The 18,588-nt window shown below is 46.2% G+C and overlaps 8 protein-coding genes across 8 annotated transcripts; 4 read left to right on the top strand and 4 right to left on the bottom strand.

The window, feature by feature from the left end:
• Positions 1-469: 469 nt before the first annotated feature.
• Positions 470-1,493, top strand: B0J16DRAFT_266520 (RTA1 like protein-domain-containing protein; the record flags this gene model as incomplete). The annotated part of the gene is made up of 3 exons (XM_046123423.1): positions 470-650; positions 710-958; positions 1,024-1,493. 3 exons carry the CDS (start codon positions 470-472, stop codon positions 1,491-1,493), a joined length of 900 nt encoding a protein of 299 aa, XP_045983775.1.
• A 561-nt stretch (positions 1,494-2,054) lies between these two features.
• On the top strand, positions 2,055-2,403 carry B0J16DRAFT_343285 (uncharacterized protein). The gene has a single exon (XM_046128007.1). It carries the CDS (start codon positions 2,195-2,197, stop codon positions 2,366-2,368), a length of 174 nt encoding a protein of 57 aa, XP_045983774.1. The 5' UTR covers positions 2,055-2,194; the 3' UTR covers positions 2,369-2,403.
• Positions 2,404-2,458: 55 nt separating this feature from the next.
• Positions 2,459-4,371, bottom strand: B0J16DRAFT_343284 (uncharacterized protein). The gene has a single exon (XM_046128006.1). The coding sequence runs from the start codon at positions 4,289-4,291 to the stop codon at positions 2,735-2,737; it is 1,557 nt and encodes a 518-aa protein (XP_045983773.1). The 5' UTR covers positions 4,292-4,371; the 3' UTR covers positions 2,459-2,734.
• Positions 4,372-5,477: 1,106 nt separating this feature from the next.
• On the top strand, positions 5,478-6,539 carry B0J16DRAFT_372825 (thioredoxin-like protein; the record flags this gene model as incomplete). The annotated part of the gene is made up of 3 exons (XM_046130494.1): positions 5,478-5,827; positions 5,878-6,059; positions 6,111-6,539. The coding sequence occupies exons 1-3, from the start codon at positions 5,674-5,676 to the stop codon at positions 6,537-6,539; spliced, it is 765 nt and encodes a 254-aa protein (XP_045983772.1). The 5' UTR covers positions 5,478-5,673.
• A 364-nt stretch (positions 6,540-6,903) lies between these two features.
• B0J16DRAFT_320887 (uncharacterized protein) lies at positions 6,904-7,377 on the bottom strand (the record flags this gene model as incomplete). The annotated part of the gene is made up of 1 exon (XM_046125603.1): positions 6,904-7,377. The coding sequence occupies one exon, from the start codon at positions 7,375-7,377 to the stop codon at positions 6,904-6,906; it is 474 nt and encodes a 157-aa protein (XP_045983771.1).
• Positions 7,378-9,087: 1,710 nt separating this feature from the next.
• On the top strand, positions 9,088-9,966 carry B0J16DRAFT_268413 (DNA glycosylase; the record flags this gene model as incomplete). The annotated part of the gene is made up of 1 exon (XM_046123484.1): positions 9,088-9,966. The coding sequence occupies one exon, from the start codon at positions 9,088-9,090 to the stop codon at positions 9,964-9,966; it is 879 nt and encodes a 292-aa protein (XP_045983770.1).
• Positions 9,967-13,168: 3,202 nt separating this feature from the next.
• B0J16DRAFT_288059 (uncharacterized protein) lies at positions 13,169-14,868 on the bottom strand. Its single transcript, XM_046124153.1, has 4 exons — positions 14,314-14,868; positions 13,803-14,233; positions 13,622-13,745; positions 13,169-13,563 (listed from the first exon to the last, which is right to left on the bottom strand). The coding sequence occupies exons 1-4, from the start codon at positions 14,860-14,862 to the stop codon at positions 13,189-13,191; spliced, it is 1,479 nt and encodes a 492-aa protein (XP_045983769.1). The 5' UTR covers positions 14,863-14,868; the 3' UTR covers positions 13,169-13,188.
• Positions 14,869-17,067: 2,199 nt separating this feature from the next.
• Positions 17,068-17,704, bottom strand: B0J16DRAFT_363154 (uncharacterized protein; the record flags this gene model as incomplete). Its single annotated transcript, XM_046129846.1, has 3 exons — positions 17,550-17,704; positions 17,248-17,501; positions 17,068-17,198 (listed from the first exon to the last, which is right to left on the bottom strand). Exons 1-3 carry the CDS (start codon positions 17,654-17,656, stop codon positions 17,068-17,070), a joined length of 492 nt encoding a protein of 163 aa, XP_045983768.1. The 5' UTR covers positions 17,657-17,704.
• Between the last annotated feature and the right edge of the window lie 884 nt (positions 17,705-18,588).

The following is an 18,588-nucleotide window of genomic DNA, read 5'->3' as shown; positions in this document are numbered from 1 at the left end:
ACAGATACAAATTGCCTAAACCCGAGAAGATGGACATATCGCAGCATTGGTCATGTCGTATGCCTCATTAGCAGCAACTTAATTTATTTAACAGTCGCTGTTACAGCGTTTACTTGCTAAACGAAGATATAACCCGAGTCCTTACCCGTTTACATGATGCCGCGGATTCGGGGCACCCGAAGCTCTGACCAGTTTGATTGTAAGGCCTCGTATTCATGTCTTCAAGTATCTACATCCAGGGCTCCCGTAAGTCTGCCTTGCGAAGTAAGCTCTCTTACCGTCCACCTATATAGTCTCTGCGTGCCAAGTTGCCTTAAAGTTGATATTTACAACCTCGCATTACAGAAACAGTCCAGTCCCGTCATTCATTCGGCTTTTTTCTCTCTTTTTTTTCCTTCAACACTCACTATCCTTTACTTGCTTGGCAATTCCTCTCGTTTAGTCACCTCCTCCCCGATCAAGACACATCATGACAACCAGCTCAACTTCCAACACCGACGTTGACGACTTCAAGCTATACCTCTTCAAGCCCTCCCTTGCAGCTGCCATCGTATTTACCGTTCTTTTCGCTGTTGTCTCCGCTCGCCATTTTCAGCTTTTATTCAAAACGAGAACGTGGTCGTTCATTCCCTTCTCGATAGGTTGCCTTGGTACGAATATAGTATCAAACACCCGCTAGATACAAGACTAACGTTGACGTGGTTTGCAGTGGAAACCGTGGGATATGGCGCCCGAGCATACTCGGCAACTCAAACCCCCGACTGGGAGCTGATGCCTTACATTCTTCAGAACGTCTTGATCCTCCTTGGCCCAACATTCTTCGCAGCTTCCATCTATATGGTACTAGGCCGGCTCATATGCTTTCTTGAGGGACAGCATCTCTCCATGATCAAGGTTAATCGGCTTACTAAGATTTTCTTGTTGGGAGATATTCTCTCCTTTTTTGGGCAAGGTGGAGGTAGGACAGCAATTTAAACAAAAACCCGAGGCTTCAAGACCAGCATAACTAACTAACCCTACCAGGTGGCGGACTCATCGCTAGTGCTAGCGACAAGAAAAGCCAAGATCTTGGCAACAATATCATTTTGGTCGGCCTCGCGATTCAGGTCATCTTTTTCGGCGGTTTTATGGTGATCGCGGCAATTTTCCACATCCGCATACTAAGGCAGCCTACCAAAAAGTCACAAATCACGGGTGCTCCATGGCAGGCGTTCATGGCCGTACTCTACTTTGCAAGCGCGCTTATCATGGTGCGATCTGTCTTTCGGATGATAGAATATGCTCAAGGTCATAATGGTGCATTGATCTCTAAGGAAATTTACGCCTACATGCTAGACGCTCTGCTCATGATTATCGTTGCAACCATCCTCACTGTACGCCACCCAAGTTCGATCTTTACACACCAAGGTTTGTCCGGTCTTTTCGGTCATGACTCGGATAATGTCGACAATATGCCGATGGTTGCCCCACGGCCATACGTGGTGTTACCATAAGCCCATCCAGATATTACTTTTGAGGTCTCTCGGCCTTCAATAGCGAGAAGATGTGGTCTCGGTGAAGCATGAGAATTGAGCGATCAGTTGTTATATGGGAAAATTTGGGGAACATAAGTAACTCGAGTTGGTTTGTTTTATACCTTCTTAAATATGCGTCAGTTATAACGATATTTTCCACACCATTTCTTTCATTCAAACTTGAATCCCTCGTAGTCACAAAGTCCTTCTATCATAGTGGCCTCGGTGAGACGATGTGACAGAAAGTGTCAATGTTGGCGGATAATTGAGTATGAATACTAATCAACTGAGTGGTTTCACGTCTGTGAGATCCTTTAGCCGTGCCTTGCAATTTTCCATTTTCTACCCCCCTTGGTCGATCCTGTTGTTCGGTGTGAAGTGGGGCTTTCGATACGCGCTTCGGCTTTCGCGATTGACTCGCATTTCTTCGTAATACTTGCGCTCGCATACGATACGAGACGAGACGCTAACTACGGATACGTACGGTAAAATTGGGTACCAGTCATCTGCTATTTGCCTTGAACCCCAGCTTCACCACCACGTATCCAAGGCGTCCATTGCTCTACGGACGGCGCTTTTTACGTGGCTATATCTTCCCGAAAATGCACCGCCATTGACCTCGCATTCTAACGTGCCCGGATCCGGGCTGCAGCACCTGTCATTAGAGAGCCACCGGAATAATGCCAGAGCCCTGTGGCCAAAGCGAGAATTGTCGCACTCACAGAAAGTCTCAGATAGGCTGCGATACATGCAAAAAAAGACTTGTCAAAGGTGACGAGATTCGTCTAAGGTGCGCTACATGTACTTTTGGGAGCTGGATGTGTGTGGCCACATATAAAATGACTGACTTGTAGAAACTTACGAGAACATACCTTAGCAGGGTTCAAGGTAGAAAATTATATAAAAAGTTTCGGACGATGCATTTGCTGGTTCTAGACGACGTGAAAGCGGTCGATTCTCTGGTCTTTTAGGGTAGCTCTGTGTTCTGATCGATAAGATAAAGCACTGAAAGATAAGATAAGATAGGATAACAGAAATATTTGCACCAGAACAACAACCTGTTAACTTATTACCGATTGGTGACCGTAACAGCGTTATAAGGTTCTATTGGCAGCTGTAAGCACCACTGTAATGGCTCAAACAGTATTATAGCCCGATCTTTTGCCCTGTGGCCTAACGGCCAGGTGCAACCGTTACAGTACTTGCAACACGAGACGCTCCTATTCAGTTATAAACGAATTCTCACTCCAGCCATAAGCTCGACTCAAACGTCTTGCGAAAATCAGGACCATATACCCCTCAATCTGCGACTGGTGAGGTCGGTGGAAATTAACAGGCCTCTTGATATCCATATCCTCAGAAGGCCTGAACGTGTAAACGGAGCCAAATCGGGGTAGCACCGAGAATCCCAGTTCTGACATGGCCGCCTCAAAAGAGGTCCAGCTTACTGACCCTCGTGACTGAGCTTTGTCGAACAGAATTGCAAAAACTTGAGCTGTTGATGAACTGACTTTTACGGGTTGGGGTGGCTTCACAGTTTCATTCTCTTCAGCAGACTCTGTGGTCATGGTGATCGCGTAGATAGAGGAATGCTGTGGGCGTGTCTTTTCCTTTTGTCTCCGAGTCTCGATTTGATCCTTTGCATCTATGGGAGCAGTGTTGATGGGCACAAAATCCGCCTTGGTATCCTTGTTTGACTTCTCCTTGGCCTTCTGGTACTGTTCTTCGATATCTTGGAATGCTTTCTCCAGTTCATCTTGGTACAGAGATTCAATCTTTGTGCCTGTCTTTTCGATAACGAATCGGTCGAGGGCTTCCAGTGCCTTTTGGGACACGCCAGGCTCGAGAAGATTGTCAATAGGTGCAGCAAAGTCGCGCAGATCAACCTCTTTCTTTATTTGGCCAAGCGCGGCGTCAACCTCCTGCAGCCCAGCAACTAGCAAAGTGCCCTTCTTGCGCGACGAAGAGGGAGTGGAATATACAGCGGAAAGATCCTGGACGAAGACGATGATTGCAGCCATGTCATAAAGTGTACGAGACTCTCTCTCATAAAGCTTTTCTTCCAAGGGATGCGCTTTATAGAGGTCGGTGAGCTTTTGCATCCACTCAACAGCCTTAGTGATAGTTGTTTCCGGTTGACATAGTCGCAACAAGTAGTGCAGTTGAGGATCAGAGCGTGTGAGTTCCTCCGGGTTGCCCTTCATCGAGACCTTGGCATTTCCTCCGCGATCGTTCACGTTAGACAGTCTTTTGAACCACTTGGATCCGGTTCCTGTCGAGACTTGACGCCTGAACAGTGCTTGAGTGCGGGCGTACTCGAAATGGCACATATTAGCGAGCTCTTGAAGAACCGTCGACTTGTACAGCTTATCGGTGGATGGCCTCTCGAGGAGGTCAAGCAACCTGGTGATGGATTCCCAGATAGCGATTCCTTGGACTGCATGGTGGATTGTCTCGAAGACAGCAGGCCCAACGTACCTATCTGTGTAGACTGGCAGGGATCGGCCCTTCTCGTCAGGCACAAGCTCAGGGCGGCTGAAGAACTCCACGTTGACGCCGGAACAAAGAACGGTGGGTTCTGTGCGAAGAAGCGACAGGTACTCTTGAAGAGACGTTTTCTGGTCGGAAGCAATTACAGAAAGCTCTTGGGAGTTGAGCTTGACGTTGACCTGCTTGGACACAGAATTGGATATAGGAGCGGTCGCATGCTTGGAATTCTTGGCCAGCTGGCTTCGGTCTCTGGTTTTGGAGCCTTGGTCCAGAACATCCTCAATCATGATGTTAAGTGCTTGCAGCAGGTAAAGTTGCCGCTGAAGAATGAGCTCTCCCAGTGACTGGGGAATAATGTATCTTTGCTGAATAGCTGACTCCATTCCTGACAAGACTTCCTTGACGTTCTGACCATCAGTAACACAGAACGAGAATCCATACTGACTCTCATAGAAGACTGTAAAGCAGTTCTTAAAGTCATCAATATGGCGCAAGTTTCGTGTTCGCGCCATTTCATCAATGAGATCGAGATCTCCAGCAGTTCCGTTGTGACCATTGCGGTATTGCTCAGACAGGGATGTTGTAGCACGGTGCTTGAGCACGTCGAGGAACAAGTTCGATTCGGGATCTGTGACGTCCTCGAGATTCCACTCGGGTATAAACTTGCAGACATTGCCTAGCAAGGCATCTCGGGAATGCTTCAAGACTTGTCCCTCCATTGCCCCAGCCTTCATGCATTTTGCTCGCTGCGATTTGTTGAATGATCGCCATGCAGTTTCAACCTTGGGGCCATGCGCTTTCCATTTGCGCTTCAAGTCGCCATGCAGTTCTCGAATCATTTCTGAGGAGCTGGCTTCCATTCTGGCTGGTCTTGTCGATCTCGGTGTTTTGTAGGGTGTAGATGTGTATACAGATGCCAGTGGAGCAAAGTGTGGATTCAAAAGGCGGAGACTTGGAAAAGCTCGCGCCACGTTGTGGCTATGCAGGGCGTTGTGGCTGGTGAACAATCAAATGAAGATGGAAGTGCGACTTTCCATGATCATAAAAATGAAGGAAAAAATACTGGATGGTAATTAAGATAACGGATAGCATCTTCGGAAGTGTTTGATTAAGAATATCTCGAAGCTCTACGTATGTTGGGGTGAATCAACTTGCAAAAGATAATTCCCGAGCCTCGATTCGCAGCACGTGAGAACGTTCCACAGCAGGATATGAGGCACAGTACAAAAGCTTTGGGGGATGCATTTGCTGAGTCTAGACGACCTGAAGGCAGTCGATTCTCAGGTCTCTTAGGGTAGATCTGTGTTAATCGATAAGATAGAACAAGATAAGATAAGATAAAATGCATGACGCCAAATCATAGAAGAACAACGACCTGGCAACCTCGAGCCAATTGAGAAGCACCGGTTTCCCATCAAGCCAAGGAAAAGGCATGCCTTCAAGGAAATTAAACCATGATGCCTTGCCGTTTATCTTCTAACAGCACAGGGGATACCTAAAGTGATTGTTCTGTCAGGAAAAAGCTGCTTTCCACCAATGATTGCCCGTGACGTCACGTATCATGTAATCACATTCGTCAGTTCTGCGTCAAGCTCTCTAAAAAATAAGAGACTTCTTCACCACGCAAATATCATAGTCAATCCTTCAGAATACAATTCAACGACACAAAATGTCATCAATTATTCCCCGAACCTTCCGCAACGTCACCGCCCTCCCCAAGAGGACCAATTGGTCCATGGGGATGAAGCCTCTGGCACAGCCAATGGCCCGACGCTTCATGGCGACATCTCAAGAGCAGCCTCGTCTACGACTGGGATCAACCGGTATGCTGAATCCATAATTCGAGATGAATATTCTATTGACATATAGGAAGCTCCCAACTTCAAGGCTCTCACTACCCATGGAGAGATTGACTTCCACAAGTTCATCGACAACAGCTGGACAATCCTATTCTCTCACCCCGCAGACTTTACCCCAGTTTGCACTACCGAGCTTGGAGCCTTTGCTAAGCTAAAGGGCGAATTTGAGAAGCGAGGTGTGAAGATGATTGGTCTGGTAAGTAAAGCCATCCTCTGATTCATGTCAATCATACTAACGATCTCTCAGAGCGCCAACGATCTCAGCTCCCACGATAAGTGGGTCGACGACATCAACGAAGTCTCAAACACAAACCTGCAATTCCCCATCATCGCCGACGCCGACCGCAAAGTCGCTTTCCTCTACGACATGATCAACGAAGAAGACATGGACAAGCAAGCCATCGCCTTTACCATCCGTTCGGTTTTTGTCATCGACCCAGCTAAGAAGATCAGACTTACCATGATGTACCCTGCATCTATGGGACGTAACTCTGCTGAAGTCCTGAGAGTCATTGATAGTTTGCAGATGGGTGACAAGAAGGGTGTTGTTACGCCCATTGACTGGCAGAAGGGTGATGATGTTATTGTCCCGCCCTCAGTTAGTACTGAGGATGCGAGGAAGAAGTTTGGGGATGTTAGGGAGGTTAAGCCTTATTTGAGGTTTACTAAGGCCTAGAGAATGGTATTGAGTACTAGTAAACAGTTGTATGATGGGATTGATGTTAACCAAACGCCGATGAGACCAACTCAATGAGCCTATTCAACTGCGGAATATCGAAGTTGAAAGATTAAACTACTGCAGATACAAGCACGTTGAACAGAGTCTAAGAGCAAAATGTGTGGATATATAACTACCTGATATGCCCCCAGTCGCTGTGAGAGATCTTGCCTTTCAGGATTTGACATGAAGACGGTTATTGATTCGTTGATGTCTTTTGTTTATATCAATGCCCTCCTACAGCAACATGAAATAAATTATCTCCGTGAATATAGATACCACTGCTATCCAACTACATCGATCACCTAGAGCTAAATCTAATCTAAGGGTTGTGTGCGACAACATGGAAAGTAGCGCCGTCGCAGTTATCTCGGGTTGGAATGCTGAGCGAACAAGTATTCGACAAGGAGATAGCAATTCCAATAAAATCAATCGATGCGTCGACCTCTCCATAGAAGGACCTTCCTCCACTGGTCTTCACACCACAGCTTTGAATATTCGCATAGAGATCCACACCGCAGTTGAAGATGTACTCTCCGTCCCAGCAGGATGACCAGATCCTAAGCTCCATGTTGGGGTTTATACAGGCAGCCACACCTCCTGGCTCCTTATCGTTCCAGAGTGGCTTTCCTTCCATATCGGCAACGGTGATACCGCTACTGTGGCCGTGAACGTTGCCGCCTTTGGGGCCGGCGATAGTAGAGAATGAGCTTTCGGAGTAGAAGACATTGACCCTGTTCTCGGCATGTCCGCACATGGCCATGACAGCAGCGAAAAGAGCTGATTTGAAGTTCATGATGTATGAGATTGAGTTGTAGTGGGGGAGGTTTGTATTGTATGATTGTAGTTGAGGAAGTGTTTCCTTCTGTGATTGAATTGTTGGGTTGTCGTTGAGTGTTTCGTTGAGTATTGACACAGCGCGGTGTGAGGACATTTTATATATTTTATTGTTTACCTGGTTTTAATTCCAATTGAGGCCAACTGACCATTATGCGTCATTGACTGTCTTTAGTTCCTTGGAAGCCATCGTAGGTTACATTATACTGAATTCTAACTTTGATTGTGGTTATACCGGCCTTGATCCTTGTCTGAAGGATTTCGCCCGCTCCTTCGACTGGCGATTTTGACTGGATTTAGTAGGTCACTCATATGCCCTCAATCCTTCAAACTCTAATATACCTTTGATCTGAATAATCGTATAAAATAACTGCAACGTGACGTAGGTAATTTGACAATGCCAGATAGAATAGCACTATTCATAGGTGATGTTCCTTAATTGTGGGTTCTGCGCTTAGATTAGATTAAGCCAACATGGGCTTCCCTAGATACCTGAATTAACCTTAACTACTACCTGGTCAAGGCCGCAATCTAAGCGACATGAATATACAGCTAGAACTCATCAAGATAGCACAAAAAGTGGACGCAGCTTTATTCACTGTTATCTCGATAACAGTGTCTCTGTTTTTGGGTACTTTGGACTAGCGGTTATCTTCACACCTTTCCTTAAGCCGATCTCATGTTCCGGGTTCATGTGGTTGAAATTGATGTCGTCAAAGTTTGCTCAAGTAAGATGACATCTCGGGACTTTTATAAGAAGAAGACGACAGAACAATCGCTTACGGTAACCCGGTGGTTTTAGACGGGAATTGGAAAAACGTCTGGGTTCAATTTAGGCCATTTCTATATTCATTCCGAAACAGCGACTTTCGCTTTCATGCAAACACTGAGTAACGGTTACGTACAAGTAGCGGGACACGAATCCGGACCATATCACAAGGTACCCAAAGAATTATGACTTCGCAGAGTAGCTAGATATCTAACAGAAATTCACCGAAGATCAAGCCTTATGTCACAGGAGATGAATAGTGTTGCAGATATGGCAGATTTCTGGAAGCAATTGGGATCGATGGGCAACATTAGCTTCCGTAGGTCGACTCTTCGCAACGACTCGGAAATATTGTTCACTCGGCCCCGCGGCATTAGAAGAGGGTGATATTGTCTGTGTAGTGTTGGGCTGCTAAGTGCCTTTCTGCCTTAGACCCATGCGCAGGCTGTATTTACTTGCCGACGAGTGCTATGTTCATGAGTTAAGGGATAGTGAAGCGATGGACATTTTGGCTCAAAACGAGCTTCAGGAAAAAGCCTTCGATGTTGTTTGATGTCTTACTACAACCTTGGAAGCTAAACATTGATTTCTACATCCCTGCGTCGATGGATGGAGCCCCGATATCACACAACTTGTGATAAATCTTGTTTGTGACATATTGTGTTCACAACCTCCTCACTTGTCTCACAATTGTTGTTCCACGGCATCCCGCCGAGTCTTACAATGCGGGGACAAATGAGCTGTCCCTAAACGAAGATCGATGGTAGTAGCTAATGATGTCGTCATCGAAATTGTCAAGACCATATTCTTTGCTGTGTTTTCCCGCAAACTATCTTTTTTTTTTTAAGGAACAGAAACGATTTTATCGACTCAATTAATTGCCATAGGCCGATACCCAGTATGGATGTCGAGGACACAGCCGCTGTCTTCCGATCCACTCGGCGTGTCACAAGGTCGATGATCAAGACAGAAACAAGCCCAGAAGCAGACATCAAAGTCCTTGTCCTGGCCACCAAACAAAGACAGCCTCCCAAAAAGAAATCGCCAAGAAAACACTCAGATCTTGTCTCATCGGCATCCCGCATCCCCCCGATCACTGCCCCAAAATTTGGCCTCATCCAAGAATCCCTCTCCACAAACCTCTACGCCCTCTTGGTCGCCACAGTTCTCTGGAACCGCACCCGAGGCACCCAAGCACGACCCGTCTTTAACAAACTCATCGCCAAATACCCCACGCCGAATGATCTTGCTGCAGCACCCCTTACGGATCTCGCAGATCTTATTCGGCCTATCGGGCTGTACAATTCCCGCGCGGCACGGTTGATTGCATTTGCCAAGACATGGGTCGAGCATCCACCATGTAAGACAAAAAGGTACAGGAAGTTACACTATCCGATGAAGGGCGATGGGCTTGATGTAGGCAAGGATGAAGTACTAGATGAACATGATGAGAGGACCGGGTGGGAGGTAGCGCATTTACCGTCCCTTGGACCTTATGCAATCGACAGCTATCGCATCTTCCACCGTGATATGTTACGAGGCTTAGCAAAAGACTGGAATGGAGATCAAGCACAACCAGGATTTGAGCCAGAGTGGAAGCGGGTGGTGCCACTGGATAAAGAGCTCAGGGCATTTCTTCGCTGGATGTGGCTTAAGCAGGGATGGATATGGGATCCTGAGACAGGTGGTAAAGTCAAGGCTTCGGAAGAAAGAATGGAGAGGGAAAGGCTAAGGTCGAGGAGTTTGTCTCCGGAGGGGTTTCGGGTTGTGCGACGGTAGTCTTGATGTATGTCTCGGTTCTTGATACTGGATTATTGATGCCGATGTTGAGAAACCCGATGTACTGCGATTTTGATTAGTGGAATGATTCAATACTACTCTGCCGTGTCTTACAATCTGAGTTCATGCATTAAAGATCTCCTTCTATCCCTGCATTGCGATCTCGACAAGTGGAATGAATCGATACTACTCTGCCGTGTCTTACAATCCGAGCCCTTGCATCAAAGATATCCTCATATCCCTGGTTTCTTGGTGTAGAACATCGATCCTGTATGTACATTTGCTATCACAATCCAATCACCAAGCAGGTAAGTTGAAAATCATGTCTCACATATCGGTTACCCAAATCGAGTACCCGCTCGTATTACGTCTTGACATTTCTTGAATCAGAAGTAAGAACCTGGGAAAGTTTACTGTCGGGTATTTAAGATGCTGGCATCGCCTCAGGAATATGCGTTTCCACAATAGTATTTCTACAAGAGCGCAATGCCTTCGGAGAACCCACCTAATCATCAAAGAACGGTCGTCAGAGTTGAAGAGTTCACTGTCATAACTGGACTCGAGATATAGGCAGTTATTAAATAAACAACATCCGTATAGAGTTCACTGATACATGTGATTAGGACAAAGGAGCTCAAGCGGATATCACAATGGTAATCTTCAATACTCGAGCTCGGCCTCAACATCCCCCCCCCCCCTGAAATGAGGCTTTTCGCACAAACTGAGAACTCCTACCCCCTCTTGTTCATCCCGTGCATATTAGTGGATAGCACTATACTCACCTTGTCGTTCGGAAGCAAATATTCTATTTAAACACCGCAAGTAAGCCAAGCTCGAGGAGTGAGAAGACGACTCTACCCGATATTGGAATATACTGGACTATATCGATCGGTTTAAGAAAGCACTTTCGATAGTCTGTAATGAGTTTAGTCTGGCTAATAATGTAGATACAAAGGCGTAACTCATCCACGCCCGAATCACCAGCCGGTTGATCCTCAGGCTCAGCCATTTCAAAACGACGCTGAGAAAACCAATGAAAATGCAGAAGACATATGCCGATAATTCGAGGTAACGCAGGTGGTATGTGCCCTTTTTCTATCTTACAGTATCCAGGCATGTCACTTGATGTGTTTGGCATTGCTCACATGCCCCTTGTATGCTATCGTGCTCATGCCCCAGTTATTGCGGCTTGTCTCCAGTTGTGGCGGGAAAAGCTGGGACTACCGAAACCTTTCCAGCGTTTTAACCACCTTTCTCCCGCTGTCAGCCAAACGATGGTGTTCTATTGGCCTAAGACAAGGGGGTGTCCTCGCCTACCTGAACCGCGCCTCTCCCCAAAGATAGGCGCGCTTATTCGTATGTAGTGGCTCAGCTCGCTTTTTTTTCCCCCAAAGAATTCAAGCACGATCGCTTTGTCGAGTAAGCGCTGATCAATTTCAGCTCGTCACATGTTTCGGTCTATGTAATACACTATGCCAATTGAAGAGGGCTTCTTCACCTTCCTTGTCGGTGTCTGGCACGAAAAGTGGCGTTTGGTGGGCCTCCCGCATTATCATGGGCTTCCACAATTGCAGCACAGAGTGAGGAATACACTTATATTGTGGCATGCTCGTCTTCCTTTCTGCTTCACAATTTCTCCTTCTTCTCTCGCTGTTGATCTGCTATTGCATTATGCCGCGCGTTAATTCCTGGAGATGGTCTATGTACCCCCAGTGGCATAGAAAAGTAGTGCCCCTACTTTCGAAGGACAACCTCCGCTTCCGATTTCACAATGTCGACGATGACACCACATGCATCAAATCATATGACACAAACGTGATGGGCAGATTCGTTTGTAATAACCGAAAATGTGTAACTAATGGTTGGTTGAGTAAGAAAATTGTTATTACGATTTGAATGTACGACAACGAGCGATACAATGCTAGAGTCTACAACCAGTATTGCAAAGTATGTAATAGCACCAGTCGACCCTTTCTAGATGGGAAATCATACGCGGATCGGGTAGCATATCACATTAAGAAATAGAGTGGAATAAAGCTGGATCCGCCTTATTACTCGGGAGAGTTTACTGGTGAACATGAGAGGGACTTATGCGAGGGATGTAAGGCTGGCTATTGCAATCTAGGATAGCTGAGGGCCAAAACTCAATGCCTCGTAAGCTTTTGCAGAGGGAGAGAGGCATATTGCAGGAATATATTTAAGATTTTAAGCTCCTCGTTAAGGAACTTCTATGGATATAGCATAATGGCAGGCTTAGGACTTTAATTGCCTGGGATTTGTGGTAGCTTATTGTATTGTAGGTCAACTTTGAGGATAGCGTACGATGTTACGACAGAGAAGTTGAGATAGTACGTTGGATCATACACATAACAGCTGCTCGTCTAGCACGTTTAGTATTATGTTACATTCACTATTACAGTACGTTTTGACATACCCATGGCGAAACGTTTGACACGAATTTGATCTGCTAGAGACGATTGTTTGAGGAGCTCTTGTGCAGAGAGAATAAGCCTTTGATTCAAGAGCACTTCTAGTATGAGGATGGGGTTGTAAATTGTAAGCGGATGAGTGAGAGGCAGATCTGGGAGTGTTTCGGCGATTTAGCTCTTCCAGAACGTTTCTAGTCAACGCAGGTCGAGAGATTATCCCAGAATTGTGGAGGCGGAACCGCGGGATGGTCGACCTTGACTCGCTTCGTCAAGAGTTGGGTGTCGTTGCCTGAATGTTCGCTCGACCCCTAACCTGTCTAGCTTCAGGGTTACCTCTCACCCTTGAACATAAGAATTGCGCTCTGCATCTACCCGTCAAGCATCCCAAGCTGACGAGGATGGTTATGCTACCCAACTCTCACCTTTCTGCCACCAAGTGTACAAACAAAAAGAAGCGCCTGAGGGGATATCCAAATAAGTGGATCTTATCGATAAGTCGCGAATGCAAGCAGGTACGCTGTGGACCAATCGTGTCAAGGGCGCAGAGCACCATTCACCGAAAGCAAATCAAACTGTAGCGTGAATGTGATCTCGAACACGCGCGTTTAAGAACCTCGGCCTTCCATCATCACAAACTAGGCCGTGTCTTTTTATGGGCGTTCCCTGCCCGTTATACAACATGCCTCCTCAACGCATTAATATAGACTCACGGCGACACTATAGTCATTCTACGAAAGGAACCTAGCTATGGCTAGCCAGCGTCCACTCCGTGACTTAGAACAAGTTATGCCCATTATTTGTTGCAAAACGTCCAGACAATCTCAAGCAGACTGCTTCTAGTCCTCTTCTGGTCAAAGACCTGGCCGTGATCCAGATCTTGGAACCAGATGACATCCAATCTATCATCTTTCCGCCCGAGATCCATCAAATCCATAGTTTCTAAAGTCCAATTCTCTGAGCCCAGCAGATATGCCCGGATTGCTTTCGTGTCGATCACACTATCTCTGCCGGCCAATACCACAGCCACAGGACGATCTTGAATGTCCTCCTTCCATAACATGTTATCGGCCCAGAAGAAGCGGCGGAATAGGGTATGAGATATGCCTATATCCTTGGAACCAAAGTAGGAGAGTAGATACTCATTTGGTTGACTTGGTCGTCTACATATCTAGAGCGTTAGAGTTTAGCAAGTGTCGTCAGTTGATTTGGGGACAGAGCTGGCATACAAAATTATAGGCCACGTCAGGTAGATGAAGTAGAAAAGACACGGGGTCAATGAATAATACGGGGCCAATATTCTGTGAGACCTCCGGGCTACGAAGGAGTTGTGCGGCAACCACGCTTCCGTATCTTCTCATGGTCAATGTCAAAGTAGGGGAATGGAGTCACTTCAGGGGCGATACTTACGAATGTGATACCAAGACACATTTCTCCCACCCATGTGCCGTCAATATGCGACGAATCTCATCACACATTTCCTCTTTCAACATTGCCTCGTATGTTATCCTGGAGCTTACCGACATAATTTCTATAGCGATGATCCCAACCTGCCCATCTGAAGGACTCTCGTCAATATCAGCATTTATTTCGGCCAAGAAGTTTACGTATGGGTAAAGCCCCACGCCAATGCCATGAATGAATAAAATAGGCAGCTTTGTCTTGGACGCATGTGGACGGTGCCAGTAAGTGAGTCCCTTCGCATGGGAAGTGTAGGTCGCAAACAGAGTAGAAAGACGTAGGGGAAATGTGGCGACAAACTGCGAGAACGACGTGCGATGAAAGTTGAACGAGTGGTATCGTAAAGAGATAGACGCTATCGTGTCGACAATAAACACGCACTAGAAAGTAGTGCGAATAGAGTTAGGAACACGGGGTATATGAGCCAGTGCTTGGGCGCATAGCCCTGCCAGTAACTTACTAGGTACCACGTTAAACTCCGATGCAACATCTCTACTTTATCGAGAGTCAATCGGAGGCATTTGGCGTTTCCGCGACCAGGCTCTAACTTCCTGCCCAGCAGCTTCTCTATCTCTTGAGTATACTCTTCCAATTCCTCGTCGTAGGTCGGATCATACTCTCCCGTGTTCAAGAACGCCCACCGGAAGAAATCCTTGACGTTGTCACGCTTGATCTCGGACGCTGGCGCATTCCGGAACCATTTCCGTAGGTACGAAGCCGGATCGGGAATGTTATTATGGCATTGCAGGAACAACTTCCGTCTATCAGCGCGGCAGGGAAGAGCTGGGTGTTTTGCGGCCCTTTGGAGGTATGCTTTGAGTGGTAGGTAGACAGCCAAATAGAAGATGGCCTCAAGAACGAGCCACGCCTGTAGTACTCGCGGGAACTGAAATGGAAGACGGGCTAGCAGACTGACTAGTGAATAAGCGATGCTAAGTGGTGCAATGAGGTGTAAGAGAAATATAGATGCGCGGATGAAGATGTAGTCCCATAGCGATGTTCCCGCCATGGTAGTGGAGTTATACCGTTGGGCGGCGTCACGGGAAACAGGTATGCATCAATTTTTGTAATAATTTCTTTTTAGCTTTAGACGGTCGCTGTTTCTATGGAGGGCAGAGTCGTGATAATTATGCTGAAAACATTTCTATCTAAATAAATTTGTAGCGTCATAATAGCATCATCTTTTGTTGAATTAATGTCAAGTCGATTTGTTGGGACGTCGCATCGCCGTTATCCCACTTATAAATACCTTGGTTAAGCACATGCTAAACCTGACATGTGAAAGACATTGCAGCAGGGATGACTTCGCTGAGTAAGCAAGAGTATTATCTAACTATTGTGGCTTGATACTGACCTGAGCGTGTCATCACGATAAGGAACTTCCTAAGGCTGAGATACAAGCAGACCACTATTGCGTACGTAAAGTACGCAAAAGAAGCAGAGTCTTTAAATGCAGCCATATCTCCTGGTGTACGCGGAAACGTGCAGAAGTCTGATCATTCATTTGCCGTTATTCATGTCTCAATCTCGAGCAATATACAGGACCACGATAAACGTAAGCCTCTAAGTTCCATTCGTGATGCCGCATCGCAAATAATGTTGCTCATCACCTCAGTTGCCTTAAATTCCACGACGTGCGAGCACTATGCAACAGAACCATCATCAGATCAAACGAGAGGCATCCTTTAATGCTATTGAGGTCTTGGTTGCTAACCAGGCGGGTCAGCTAGCTAAACCATAACGGCCAGCATCTAGACGTTATGTTCCTGCTTCATTTTACAAGGCTTATTCTCTCACTGGGCTTCTATGTCTTATTGAAGGTGGCTATAGCTAGTTAACTTCAGCTTACTAGCCTTCCTTTTGGCTGATAAATACTAATTAGTATTTTCGTTAAGATTGCTAGAGCTTAGTACTAAACACAAAGGGACCAATATATTCCGTTGAATGGAATGTTTGCTACCAGTTGTAACAGTACTAATATCAAAAGATCTATAAGCTTGCATAAGGGTAAAATACCTTAAATCGAAATACTTCCTTCTCTTCTATTAATTACTAAGTTAGCTTAATTCCTGCTGGTTATAGACTGTAAAATAATATTATTAACTTCTAACTGGTAATAAAGAAGGTTCCCTTTGCTGGGAACTATTCCATATAGGGTTAAGAGATGCTTATTCTTCTCTGTAGTGAGCTCGGAGGTTTTTGGTGGATCCATATTTGGGTATTGTGGATATGTTACGATCCCCGCGGTTACGTCACGTGTGCCCCACAAAAACTTATTCAAGGCGTCAGCCACAAGGACCCCAAGCACCCTGCAAACAACCAATGAGACACAAATCATTATGTTGGAACGACGAATGTTGGAACGCAGCGTTCCAGGGACGACTCGTTCCCAAGACTCATCGTCCCTCACACAAACACTCCAAGTATATAGAACACATTCATTAGCACTTTCATAGATTTTAGCTCACCAGCTATCAATAAGACTTCTTTACCTGAATACGCCTAACCCGCTCTATTCACTATTAAGAGACGTGACACTTCGCAACGCTCAGTATCTACGCCCTACATATCTGTCAACATAAACCTAGTACGGACTAGTTTATCCCTTGGGAACCTAAACCGTCACAGGATAAATGAGTGGTTGAAGTGGGGAAGAGGATAAGGCGTATCTTATCCCAAGATGCTAACCCTCAAAAACCGCTCTGTCAGGGGTCAATGCTAGACCTGGTATTCAAAAGCAAGTGACGTAGCACGGGTTACATTGGAGCATATGTCAAACATACCCTGTGTCTTACTGTGGTTGCTGACCCCTTGTCGCACACACAATCCTCTTGATGTCAATCTACTCTTATGCAATTCGCCTCTTGATACCATCAGTCACATGCCAGTACGGTTCTTACGGGGTACGGTGTTTAGGGCCCTAAGGTCTCCAGTTTCGCCGAAGCTCATGCTCGATTGAAGAGTTGATCTGGCTCTAATCAAGAATGCATTATAACAAAAGCCATTCAAAGAGATTATGTAGTTTTCTAAAGGTACAATGTGAACATGCGAAGAGCTTCCCTGAGAGCTTTAGTTGCTTAAGAACGTTTGCGTTTCCCTCCCACTATAGCTTTAGCAGTAACTTGAATGGAGCCATGCAATGCTGTCGGAGGCCGCAAAGGCCCCGAGAGTGATAAATCTGCGGGTGAAGATGTCAAGATTATTGGTTGTGCACTCACTTGGCAATCGACATAACGACCTCTCTGGCCTCCCGAGTGGCGGCTTGCAAGATCAACCTGCTTGAGAGATAATCCGGTAGATAATCTCTTGTTGGGACATACTGTCTCATTGAGTATGTTCTCATTCCTGCATTCAACTGTCGTAAATGTATCGGAATCGGACATCGTCGACATGCCATGACCAGAACTCACCGCGTCTTCCCAGTGGCCAACGTGGGAGCTGTGTCCCTGTGGTCGAGTACGCTTGATCCCCGGTTCTGGAAATAAGCACATTGCAGCAGGACGCGCAGAATCCAGGATTTCATTTGGTTCTAGGAATTGATCTTTCGCCGGTAAGCGGAGAAGCCCCGTCGACGGCGACTGCAAGGGCTGCCTCCTGGCGCTTGTAGCCTCGTTCGTTTTGATGCGTTTGCACCCCTTTCCTGGTAAACTGGACGTAGGAACAGTGTCAGCTGTGGCAAAGGCAGAATCTTAACACAAGGGGTGCCAAATGTGGTCGGCAGGGAGGTAAGAAACGAAGTATCGAACGAGGGAGTCCAAAGAATTGGTTCGGAAGAGCTGGATAGCATGTCCCCATTGAGGCATCTTGATGAGGTTTGGATTTCCAATGATTTCGAGACTTGCAGATTCAAGAGAGTCATTCAATTCGCAGAGTCGTTGTTATCTGCGATTGCTGGCTAAGCGATGAAATTCAGCAGTCGACTGCGCTTCGTAGGAGATTTCGGAGATATCGTGATAAAAGGCCTCGTCATCTTGAATGGGGGACGGGTAGGTGTTGTATTGGTCGTAGAGCTTGGTGAATAAATCCTCTTTCTTCATGTTGAACTTCCAGGCTGGCCATGTCCATAATGAGTTATTCATTTTGTGATTAAAATCGCCCTTAGATTGATGAAAATTGCAGTAGATTGAAGTTTGGTGATGGTTAGAACTTAGAAGTGGGATGGTGAAGAGACGCACGCTTGGCTGTAGAACCGGATACCTTGAGAACCCTGTGTTTTATGGCGGGTCAGCAATAATGCTAGGTGACGCACCAAAGCCGAAGTAGGGGGATTTGAAAACAGCCCATGTGCGCCAGTTTAAATCAGGCTCTTCGTCACACACTTCTGCTTGTCTGTCAAATGATGGTGGGTGGTATCCGGAGAGTGCGGAGCTTTACCCGAGACCCCGGTGCAAGACATTTTTGAACTAGCTATAAATTGCGGTATGGTCTGTGTTAAATACAATGCTCTGAGCCAGTTTAAGATAAACATACATATCATCTCAGCCATAGCTCGCTTCACTCGACCTCTATCTACTTCACAAACCCCACAACATTCAAAGACACTACAAAATTATTCGCTCTTGTTGTCCCAGTACACCATGGACAAAATTGCACTTCTGCTCGAATCCCCCCACTGTAGACTTATCACTACACCTGATGTCAATCCCCCAGTAGCGACGTTCTGACACTCCACAAGTTGGACGCAACAGGGAGCGCAAGAAATTAATAACTGAAATTCGATTCATGGAGTGTTGCT

Source organism: Fusarium flagelliforme (assembly GCF_020744385.1).
Source record: "Fusarium flagelliforme strain FIESC 12 MPI-CAGE-AA-0113 chromosome Unknown B0J16scaffold_4, whole genome shotgun sequence".
Lineage (NCBI taxonomy): Eukaryota > Fungi > Ascomycota > Sordariomycetes > Hypocreales > Nectriaceae > Fusarium > Fusarium flagelliforme.
The sequence above is the reverse complement of the archived record's forward strand: the minus strand, read 5'-3'. Positions and strand labels throughout refer to the sequence as shown.